General features: G+C 43.0%; 1 protein-coding gene across 5 annotated transcripts in view; it reads left to right on the plus strand.

Annotated features, from left to right (window-relative positions):
• Positions 1–12408, plus strand: part of PARD3B (par-3 family cell polarity regulator beta) — a 1359033-nt gene that overhangs the window by 1319375 nt on the left and 27250 nt on the right. For all 5 annotated transcript variants that reach the window (XM_073541870.1, XM_073541869.1, XM_073541871.1 and 2 more), the window contains one exon: positions 7254–7544. In XM_073541870.1, the coding sequence (XP_073397971.1) occupies positions 7254–7544 (291 nt within the window). The remainder of the gene's footprint in view (positions 1–7253; positions 7545–12408) is intronic.

Raw genomic sequence — 12408 nt, forward strand, 5'->3', positions numbered from 1 at the left:
ACCGCGACCCAGTCCGAGTGTGCTCCATTAATGACCACCATTTGTTTCCTATCCCTGAGCCAGCTCTTAACCCACTTACACATATTTTCTTCTATCCCCATTGTTCTCATTTTATGCATCAACCTTTTGTGTGGCACCGTATCAAAAGCTTTTGAAAAGTGCATATACACTACGTTCACTGCATTTCCTTTGTCCAGCCCAGAACTTACTTCTTCATAAAAGCTTATGAGATTAGTCTGACAGGAACGGTCCCTCATAAACCCATGTTGATATTGGGTCATGAGGTTATTCTTCTTCAGATACGCCAGTATAGCATCTCTTAGAAAACCCTCCAGGATTATACCCACAGTAGAGGTTAAGTTTACTGGCCTATAATTTCCAAGTTCAGTTTTTGTCCCTTTTTTGAATATTGGCACCACATTTGCTATACGTCAGTCCTGTGGTACAGACCTTGTTATTATGGAATCCTTAAATATTAAAAATAATGGTCTATCAATGACTGTACTAAATTCCTGCATATAAGATGAAGCCACCACCTTTCTATAATGCTGTAGATAAGCCCTCGATCCGACCTGCAAGAGAAGAAAAATAAGTTTTATTATACTCACCCGGGGGGCAGTCCGGTCCGATGGGTGTCTCAGCTCCAGGTCCGGCACCTCCCATCTTCTTGCGATGCCGCACTTCTGTTTGCTTCATGGATCCCCGGCATCACGCTCCTGCACAGGTATACTTCTCTGCCCTGTTGGGGGCCGAGCAAATTCTTGCGGTGTGCAGGCAGCAGGAAAGGTCAGAGAGGCCCCATGCCTGCGCACTGCAGTACTTTGCTCTGCCTTTAACAGGGCACAGAAGTAGACCTGCACAGGAGCACGATGCCGGGGAGCCATGAAGCAAGCAGGAGGGCAGCATCACAACAAGATGGGAGGCGCCGGACCAGGACCTGCGACACCAATCGGACTGGACCGCCCCTGGTGAGTATAATAAAACTAGTTTTTCTTATCATTCAGGTCGGACCGGGGGCTTATCTACATCATTATAGAATGCTGAGGCGGCACGGTGGCTCAGTGGTTAGCGCTGCAGCCTTGCAGCACTGGAGTCCTTGGTTCGAATCCCACCAAGGACAACATCTGCAAGGAGTTTGTATGTTCTCCCCGTGTTTGCGTGGGTTTCCTCCGGGCACTCCGGTTTCCTCCCACATTCCAAAGACATACTGATAGGGAATTTAGATTGTGAGCCCCATCGGGGACAGTGATGAAAATTTGTGCAAACTGTAAAGCGCTGCGGAATATGTTAGCGCTATATAAAAATAAAGATTATTATTATTATTAATGCTGTAGATAAGCCCTGAAAGGCAGCGGCCGCATCTTATAGTAGCCAAAACTGCTAAGGCCTCTTTCACACTTCAGTTTTTTGCATCAGTCAAAATCCGCCAAAAGGACGGATGGCGGATCGGTTTTAGTACTGATGACAACGGATGCCACCCGTCCGTTTTTTTGACGGATCCGACAAATGAAGAATTTTAAAGGAATCGCAGCCTGGAAAAGAAGAGAGAGAGAGATAGAGAGAGATATTCGGGTTAAATTAGTGTCTGGAGGATCCGCCAGAGAAAAAAACGTTGCAAGCTCCGTTTTGAAATCTTTGAGGATGGTGACGGACAGCAACTTTTGGCGGATCCGCAAAAAAAACGGATGCAACGGACGGCAATCCATCACAATCCGCCTATAATGGAAGTCAATGGGGAAAAAAACGGATCCTCAAAAGAAAATTGCGGATCCGTTTTTTTCAAAACCTGGCGGATTGTGACTGATTGTGAAAAACTGAAGTGTGAAAGAGGCCTAACAGGTTTGCTTTAAAAACACCCTTAATACATACAAATTTCAGTATTAAGCATTTTATCCGTGTATGAAAAATGTGAGCTTGGGTTTAAATTTAAAAATAAAACCTATTTTTATGTAATCTCTTTGGTACATGACACGCAGTATGGGTATGTTTCCACGGTCAGTATTGGCAGCGCTTTCCACACAGCTCCGTCCGAAGCGCTGCCGTCTTTTTTGCACACTTTGATACCGCAAGTGATCATTGAACCATGTGGAATCACCGCATCCTATACATAGGACTGTGATATTTATCTTGCTTAGACTGAGCGTCTCTGCAAGATTAATATACATGCTGCGGTCTATAAAGATGTGCCGCATGTGCGGGTACGCAGGGATGTCGCAGGCGTCTGTGCACGCCTAGTGGAGCTCTGATTTCATACAATTCCCTCCACTATGCTGTAACATCTGGCCGCTGTGGATTGGATGCTGCGGCTGTATGCAGCGTCCAATCTTCAGCGTTTACTTACCTTGGAAAAATACCTTAAGTGACTGTTGGTTGCAATATTTGAATAATCATTTTTGTATAGTTGTAAAGATTCCTCAAACTATAGCTGCTCACTTTCCTCTTTAATTACCACAGTAAAGAGTGTCAAGCTCTATTGGTCTATTGAAGGTCTCTGATCATGAAATCAATGTTTTCCGATGCTCCAGATTAATGTACCAGCAGTGTGCATCTTTAGTTGCGTTAATTGATTTCTGTAATATTGTTTTTCCTTAGTGATTTAATAGGTTTCACCTGAACATTTCTTCATTGCTGAACATGGTTTCCATAGCAAAACGTGTCCACAATAGGATGTCACCTCAGCTTTTTTTTCCATCTTTTTACAAGCAAGACTTACAGTAGGAGCAATTTCCATTTAGCTTACTGTTCCTTAATGCCAATCTTTAAAGGGAATCTGTCACCCCTTTTTTGAGATATCATATAATGATATCATTCAATTGTGTGTCACATAAGGATTCTCTTAGTACTTTTGCTTCCCCCTGACCCTGCACCTTTCATGCATAAATACCTTTTTTATATCGGTTCAGATGTATGTAAACTGCCGCTGTCCGGTCCGCTGGGCGGGGCTTATTCACCTGCTCCCCCCTCCCTGTCTTGCTCTACGCATTTCTTCTTGTGTCGAGCAAGACAGGGAGGGCGGAAGATATCATTATATGATATCGCAAAAAAGGGTGACAGATTGCCTTTAAAGCTGTTGTCTACTCACAATATATTGATTACCTATCCATACTATATAGTTTGCACCAACCTATCTGGGCTCATACCTGTGAGGTCTACCGCAATTAACATCTGTTGGGTTCATTTAAAGCAACCACTCCAACTGTTATTTTTTATTTCAGCGCTGGAGTGGTGCCACTAATGTAGTTCCTTGAACCTAGTATTATACTTACCAGCCACCATCCTTTGCTGTTCCAGCCTCCACTCCAGTTCCACAGTGCTATCTTGTAACTGCAGCTCCTGACTGAGCATAAGTCCTTGGTAACAATCACAAGCTGTCAGTGTAGGTCTGTAAGATCCTCTTCCTGGCCCCATTCTGGCTCTCACAGACTTATATTGAGTTGTGACTTCCCGATCGCGCAGCAAACACTGGAGTCATCCATCAGGTCACAACCTGTAGAAGACCGACAGGAGCGGCGCAGAGATCAGAAAAAGATGGTGGCTGGTAAGTATAATACTAGGGGCAGGGAACTTACATTAGTATCACAACTCCAGTAATAAAAGAAAAAAAACTGAAATGGTGCTTTAAATACCTGATGTCACAAGAGGTTGAGGCTACCCATAATACCAGTCAGTATTTGGAGATTGGTTCTGGAATACTGGAGTCACCATATTGTATACATATATTTGTATGTTTCTTTTTTTTGTGGGTTTGCTGGATTTATTATGACCCTAACAGCAAAGTTTATATTTCACTTATCATATGGGGCTATTTAAGTTCTTTTACCCTTTGTCCATAATTTTATACATTAGTTTTGTAATAAAGATTTTACAATATTCTGTCTTATTAATTATAATTGGGTGTAACCTTTTTATGCACATAGGGCCTGATTTATCAAAGTTTTCATGCCAGAGTTCTGGCATAAAAGCTTTGAAAAGGAGTAAAATTTACGCAAAATTTAGCTACTTTTGGCATTTTCACAACAGTTTTTTGCAGCCCCGACAAAATGCTTGGGGGGGGGCAGGGGCATGACCCCACAGCTTGTCTAATTTATGAGTGGTGCGAGATCTCTGTAGTGGCGCGCAGAGGCACATGCCACTCATCAGATGCCACAGATTCATGAAAAGGAGTGCACCTCTCATGAATGGGGAGTGTCCGACTCCAGCACACCCCCTCATCAAGATCGGTATGAACAACGCCGCCCTTGATGAATCAGGCCCATGTCTTTTGTAATTGTCTAATGGTACTGAAACTGTGTTAGCAAGAGTGCACGACAGCCTCTTCATTTGCATTTGAATTAAAAGTAATTTTGTCAGGCACTGTACTACTCAAATAAATAGCGCTAGTATGATTTTTATAGGGCAAAGTCCCCTATATCACTGTATAACTAATTTAATATGCATTGTGGGGGTGACAGACTACCTTCAAAGCAGTGCTGCATCTCCAAGATCCTATCCCAATAAGTAGTAGGTATAATAATAGTATTAGCAAATGCCTCCATTAAGAAATGTAGTATAGTTCTTCTGATTCACTATGTTGCTTACCACATCTGCAAGGCATTGTAGTATCTTAGGTATCCACGATTACGAGCGCTAACAGCTAACTAATTAAACAGCTGTCGCTCTATAATTGATCATAACCATGGATACCTGAGCTACTGCAATGCCCTGTGCATTGGTGAAGCAACACAGCAAGTCAGAAGAACTGTACTACATTTCTAACTCAAGGTATTTGCTAATATCATTATTACTACACCTACTACATATTGGGATAGGATCTTGGAGATGAGAATACCCCTTTAAGGAAGTTTTAAATCCCCATCTATCAGCAATACCTTATTCTAGCAAAACACCAACTCTCTGTCTTACTGAGTCATTGAATGTTGTTTTGTCTGGAAGTTGCCTAGAAATTGTATGCACAACGTAATAGAGTGGAGAATATCCTTGAGGAAGAGGTTAGAAAATAACATCTTTGCTATCATTTGCTAGCAAGGAAATAGAGCGGAATTCTTACCTTTATGTATTTTTAGTACAAAATTACTAAGCAGCATGAATTAGCTTTTCTGAGGGAGGCATTGTGCATAAGTGTCAGATGCACACTGTTTTCCAGCTGTCTTTAATTTCTATACCTAGGACTTCTCTATTGTCCTTGTAAGTTTTTGTACATGGACAATACAGTGTAAAATATACTCCCCAATAAGCTTCTACGCAGTGTCTGATGTTGTGTATTTGATCATGTATACTGAATTGAAAATGTGAAATGCAAAAATATAATATTATAGCCATGTTTAGAATAATGTATTATGCTTTAAAGTATTATATTTGTATTTGTAATTGTTAAAGGGGTTATCTGGGACTTAGGGATTTTTTTCCTATTGGGCTAAGAACTTACTGGGAGGCAGTTGGTAAGTACCTGTGTAACGGGTTGTGTGGTGGAGCCACTGTGTCAAAGCTCAAGGAAGACCTGGAGGGGCGTGACTAGGAGCCTTACCCAATCCGACGACGGACATGCAGCAGCTAACGATACTGCGGTCCAAGGAGAGACAAGGGAGGTGATCCAGGTGCTGCTCCAGGACTAACCTTAGGTAGGTGGCAGCTGACCCCTAGGAACGGGTAGCTGGGATGGCCAGGGGGAATGTTCAACAGATACAGGCAGGCAGAGAGGATGACAAGAACCTCAGGTGCAGACAGGACTCTGAAAGAGAGATGAGCACTGGCAGGTGTAGCTAGCTCGGCTGCCGTTGAGGTGAGCACTGGTGGGTGCAGCTGGCTTGGTTGCCGTTGAGGAAAGCACTGGCGGGTGAAGCTGGCTCGGTTGCCGTTGAGGAAAGCACTGGCGGGTGAAGCTGGCTCGGTTGCCGTTGAGGAAAGCACTGGTGGGTGTAGCAAGCTAAGATGAAAGTACTGGGACCTGAAAACTGACAAGCGTGTTAATAACAAACTCACAACATTGTACATGCACCTCCATGTTGGAGGGGGCACTTTTAATAGTAAGAGACCTCCAGCTATTGGCTCGAGGCACTTTAGAGATACGTGTATGGCCCCTTCAAGAAAGAGGAAGTGTGCGCATGCTCTAAGCACAGTGCCTGGAGACCTTCTAGGAGTGCACGCAGCCGGGCTGCAGGAGACCCGGAAGGAGCAGGAAGGGGGCCTCGGCAGTGAGTACGTTGATGTCTCTGTAGAGAGAGAGGGACTTCAGCCAGACACGCTACAACCTGCCATTTATGCCGTACAATGATTTGTCCTGGTTCAGTACTGGCACGGACCACTCCTGCTGGTGGTTCTCCTTCTTCCAGTGACGTCATGCTGACAGAACAACTCATTCTCTTCGACGCTTTTCTGTTGAGAGGGCATCACTGCCAAAGACATGCTGATTAGCAGCCGACTCCATGCTACCGAACTGCGGGAACCCAGCTGTTATTTAGCATAACACCGGCAGTGATGCCCCATTGATAGAGCAGAACGGAAGAGAAGATACTCCTCTGTTGACATGAAGTCAATAGAAGTTGCATCCTGAGCCTCAGAAACAGATAGCTGCAGTGCAAAACTGGCAGGTAGTTAATAACTACCTGCCGGTAAGTTTTTAGCCCATTAGGAAAATAAACCTATATCACAGATAACCTCTTGATATACCTTGTCTGTACATTTCAGGCTGTAAACATGAGGTCAGACGTTCTAAAGTATAATCCATTCACAAATTGCAGTATATGTCATTTCTTAGTTATTGTTACTCATTCTTTGATCGGGGTGCCGGGGTAATAATTGTTGCTGCTTATGAAAATGTAATCTTGTCGTCGCCTAACTTTTTATAAAAGCATAATTACAGTATATCCTACTGCATATCAGCTTTCTTTCTGCGCTTTGTTGAGGTTGTTACAGTTTTGGGAAAAGATATTTGCGTATTCTGTCATATGAAAGGACCACTCAGATATAAAATGTGAAAACATTATGCAATTGCTTCTCCAATGGCTTTAGCCACAATAGCTAAACTGAGTGAAATTGGAAAGGATATTACATAGGAAGATAGTGCTGTTATCAGAAGCATGGTGGAAGGTATTGTTAGCCTAAGCTCAGCTCCTTGTTATTGAAAGTCTAGTTCAGAAAGTGGCGTTCATCTCCTTATTGACTTTTAGCAAATGTCCATGCTGTTTCCTTAAATAGTTTATGGATTTTTCTTGTGGAAGGATCTGTTTGACTGTTTTATCTTTTTTTATCTGTAGGATTAATGCAAGACACCAAGAAATAAGAGAAAAGCAAGCCAAAGTGTTATGGAACTTCAACACATCCCATGATTTTGAGGATGATGACATGGACCCTAATTATGCTCGAGTGAACCACTTTAAAGAGCTCCCACCATCTCAGCAGAATTCCCACAGGTCCTATTCTCCAGCAATGCCTGGGTCTTACAGTTACCCCAGAGAGACACTATTGTCTGCTTCAGAGAGGGATCACGTTCAAGACCTTTACGCTAAAATAAACAAGAAGCAGCAGGCACCGGATACAGTTGACAGGTAATAACCGCTACCAAACAAACCTTATCACTCTTTGGGCCTTGATGGCATGATACTCATTAAATGAAGTTGTACAAAATAATTGCATATGATTACACTTTACCTTTTTTCCCTGCTGTGTAGTATCATGCAGTTTCAATTAGTCTGGGGAAAGATAGCGGAACTGTGGCATTTGTATCCTGGTTCTAAGCTTTGCATCATAAGACCGATTACCCTTCTAAGGCTTTTCTATTCGTGACTGGTGAGGAAACAGCAGCATTTAATCCATCTGGCCATTTAAGGATGGGTTAATGATTTTAAAAATACCAAGTAATCATTCTTGTAAAACGCACAACTTCCTGGTGTGCCTTGTCATCGGAACTTTCTGCCCGGCCTTCCCTCCATTAAGCTTTCTGTCCTGCTTGTATTGATCCTAGACACAAAATAATCAGAGAAATCTCATTCTGCTTATAAATAGTTTACCCTTCACTAACATTTTCTTCTGCTGTAGATCTGAGCAGTAAAGCAACAAGTTGCCCTATGCAGAAAGGCCAATATTTTCTCAATCTGTTAAAATTTTTAGTGCTTTGAGATAAAGAAAAATCCAGACAAATGTACTGTGGAAAGGCCGACACCACGTTCACTGCTGTGGGATTGATTAGCTGCTTTTGAACATTATCCTGCTAAGTGTACAGCCATTTATGGATATTTATAAATAGCCGACAAAAGCCTTGATTGTAGCCCACGATAAAAACCACCACAACGAGGAAAAAAACTGCAATCTTTATACCTGCTGCTGGAAAATCTCACTGCCTTTATTCTCTTCTAAATTTTACGTTTGATGCCTGCTTATTCCAAATTTGTACTTAAATATCGAGATTAAATATAATAGTGTTCAGCAGCTCTGATTAAAGGGCCGCACTTAGCGGAGCAGTAATGAGCGCTTCACACAATATTTTCAGCTCCAGTAATGAACTTTGGGTTAATTGTGGATCCATTAATAATATGCTATCAATTTAGGAGATTTTAAGGTTATTCTACAACTTATATGGTGCTCCCCCGAAACCTCTGTTATCCTGTATCCTAGTCACAATGAATGGTCATGAATGAAGTGTTATGATGTCAATGGGTAATTGTGTACAAATTAATGAGGATATCCATTTCCTGTTTTTTCTCTTGTCTGGATTATTAATTTTTTTTTAGAAAATTGTTGCTTATGTTAACTTTGATTCTGCGTCTGGGGAAAGACTGCTCTCCAATAATTTGACTTTCTGATGAAGTTCCTTAAGTAATGACACTGGGGGATCATATATTTTATTTAGGTGGTGTTTTATATAAAATTTGGTTTTAGAAATACAGTAATGTCCCCGCTACACAATAGGTGGCTGTTGACCAAATAATGCTTCAGCTGATTTTTTGGTTGAAAGCCATCTCGTCCGTCTCTCCTGTACACAGGAGTGCTCATACAGCCAAGTGCTCCTGTGTTCTCTATGAGAAAGCTGCCAACAGGCATATCTTCTGGATATCAAAGCCATCAGCAGTCTAGAATCGGAAATAAATAATTGACATCTGCTATGAATGAGTCACCAAGAAGGAAAAAACAAAAAGCAAGCTAAGCCCAGAAAACTGGAGAGGTTGGTAACTAGCGGATTGCAGACCCCTGATCCTATCCACACAACTAGCAGTAGCCGTGGAGCGTGCCTACGGTGGTCCTAGATGCCTCGTCATGGCCGGAGAACTAAATAAGCCTAAGGAAAGAAAGGGAAAATCTAAACTGCCCCAAAGCAATAGACAGCCCCCAACATGTATTGTCGGGAAACAAGATGAAAACACAGACACAGGTAGAAAGATAGGCTGAGTAAACGATGAGGCCCTCGCTAACTAGAAAGGACAGGAAAGAAAAGCTGCTGTCTGCAATCACGCAAAAAACCCTGCCAAAAAGAATGTCCAACACATCTGATAGAAAAAGGCCCTGAAGTCGCTAGACTTCAAATCACTATATCAGCACTCAGGTATATTCTGAAGACAGAGCAAAAGAGATCAACTGATCAGAGACAAAATGGGGATTCAGCCCAGTCTCAGCCAGGGCTGGCTGAACACACAAACTAAGTAAACCAGACAAAAACTCATATGAACAATAGCAGAGAAAACTTAGCTTTAGGAAGGCAGGAACCAATCTGGAAACCAGGAGCTACAGTCAGGAAAAATCACCAGCAAGAAACTAGGGAGTCGGCTGCCTTAAATCCAATTAGAAACTCCTGATGTCCAATTGCAGTCCTCTTCCTCAGGTGGCCGGTCTCTGCCATTTAGATCAGCTTCATTACCTCCCTTCACCAACAGAGGGAGTCCAGATAGAGAACGCACTACTCCTCTGTCAGCACAGCCAGCTCCATAACCCTCACCAGAAGCCAGAGGCAAACCTGAAAATGAGCTCACAACAGTACCCCCCCCTTGAGGAGGGGTCACCGAACCCTCATCCACGCCACCGGGCTGATCAGGATGGGCCCGATGAAAAGCACAAACCAATCTATCGGCATGAATATCAGAGGCAGAGACCCAAGAATTGTCCTCCTGGCCATAACCCTTCCACTTGACCAAATACTGGAGTCTCCGTCTAGCCAGACAAGAATCCAGTATTTTCTCTACCTCATATTCCACATTACCTTCAACCAATACAGGGTCAGGAGGTGCAGCCATAGGAACTACTGGCTCAACAAACCTCTTCAACAGCGACTTATGAAACACGTTATGGATTTTAAACGTAACAGGAAGAGCCAATCGAAAAGAAACCGGATTAAGAATCTCCAAAATTTTGTAAAGTCCAATAAATCTTGGCTTGAACTTTGGAGAAGCCACCTTCATAGAGATATTCTTTGATGACAACCAAACCATATCACCCACTTTAAACCGGGGACCAATGGTCCTATGCCGGTTAGAAAACCGCTGGGACTTTTCCTGGGAGAGAGACAACTTATCCACTACTTGGTCCCAAATCTGCTGCATTCTCCCTACCACAGTGTCAACACCTGGGCAGGCTGAAGATTCCACTTGCCCTGAAGAAAATCGAGGATGAAACCCAAAGTTACAGAAAAGGGCGACATCAAGGTGGCAGAACTAGCTCTATTGTTTAAAGCAAATTCAGCCAAAGGCAAAAATGAAACCCAGTCATCCTGATCAGCAGATATAAAACATCTCAAATAGGACTCCAAAGTCTGGTTTGTTCTCTCCGTCTGCGCATTGGTCTGAGGGTGATACGCAGAGGAGGACAACTGAATTCCCAGCTTGGAACAAAAGGCTTTCCCGCATCTGGAAACAAACTGAACTCCTCTGTCTGATACAATGTTCTCAGGAATCCCATGCAACCGAACCACCTGTTGTAAAAACAAGGGTACCAACTCTGAGGAAGATGGCAACTTTGGGAGTGGTACAAGATGGACCATCTTAGAGAATCTATCACAAATCACCCAGATAACAGTCATTCTTTGAGAGACATGAAGATCAGAAATAAAATCCATTGAAATATGGGTCCATGGCCTCTTAGGCACCGGCAAAGGCATCAACAACCCACTAGAGCGAGAACAGGGTTTAGACTGGGAACAAGTCCCACAGGACTGCACAAAATTCCTGACATCACAAGATAAGGCGGGCCACCAAAAAGACCGACTCACCAAATCTCTAGTACCAAAAATGCCTGGATGACCAGCCAATGCGGAGCAATGAACTTCAGACATCACTCTCTTTCTCCACTGGTCAGGAACATACAATTTTCCCATAGGACAACGCTCAGGTTTGTCCTCCTGGAATTCTTCCAGAGCACGTCTCAAATTGGGCGAGATGGCAGAAAGAACTACCCCCTCACCTAGGATGGTAGTAGGCTTGGTCACAATAGGAGAATCAGCAAAGAAACTCCTAGAAAGGGCGTCTGCCTTAACATTCTTAGTGCCTGGAAGAAAGGAGACCACAAAATCAAAACGCGTAAAAAAATAAGGCCCACCTAGCCTGTCTAGGATTCAAGCGTTTGGCCGACTCAAGGTAAATCAAATTCTTGTGGTCAGTGAAGACCACAACTTGATGTCTAGCTCCCTCCAACCAATGTCTCCACTCCTCAGATGCCCATTTCATGGCTAACAATTCCCGATTCCCCACATCATAGTTGCGTTCAGTTGGGGAGAACTTTCGGGAAAAGGAGGCACAGGGATTCATTTTAGACATCACCGGATTTTTTTGGGACAAAACAGCTCCTGCACCAATCTCTGAAGCGTCTACCTCCACCTGAAAAGGAAGTGAGGCATCAGGTTGCCGCAAAACCGGAGCAGACGTGAACCTCCGCTTCAGCTCCTGAAAGGCCGAAACAACCTCTGAAGACAAATTCAGCACATCAGCACCCTTCTTAGTTAAATCAGTCAGTGGTTTAGCAATACCAGAAAAATTAGCTATAAATTTACGATAAAAATGAGCAAAACCCAAAAACTTCTGGAGAGTCTTCAAAGAAGTGGGTTGAACCCAATCATAAATGGCCTGTACCTTGGCCGGGTCCATTTCAATAGTTGACGGAGACAAAATAAATCCCAAAAATGAAATACTCTGTACACCAAAAAGGCACTTCGATCCCTTAGCATACAAGGAATTCTCCCTCAAAATCCAGAACACAGTCCGAACATGTTCGACATGAGAATCCCAATCCCTGGAAAAGATCAAAATATCATCCAGATAGATGATCAAAAACTTATTCACAAAGTCCCGGAAAATATAATTCATGAAGGATTGGAAGACAGAAGGGGCATTAGTGAGCCCAAAAGGCATCACCAGGTACTCAAAATTCCCCTCCGGAGTATTAAATGCCGTCTTCCATTCAACCCCATGCTTGATGCGAATAAGATTATAT

This window comes from Dendrobates tinctorius, unplaced genomic scaffold (genome assembly GCF_039654945.1).
Source record: "Dendrobates tinctorius isolate UK_male_01 unplaced genomic scaffold, ASM3965494v1 ptg000125l, whole genome shotgun sequence".
In the NCBI taxonomy this organism is placed as follows: Eukaryota; Metazoa; Chordata; class Amphibia; order Anura; family Dendrobatidae; genus Dendrobates; species Dendrobates tinctorius.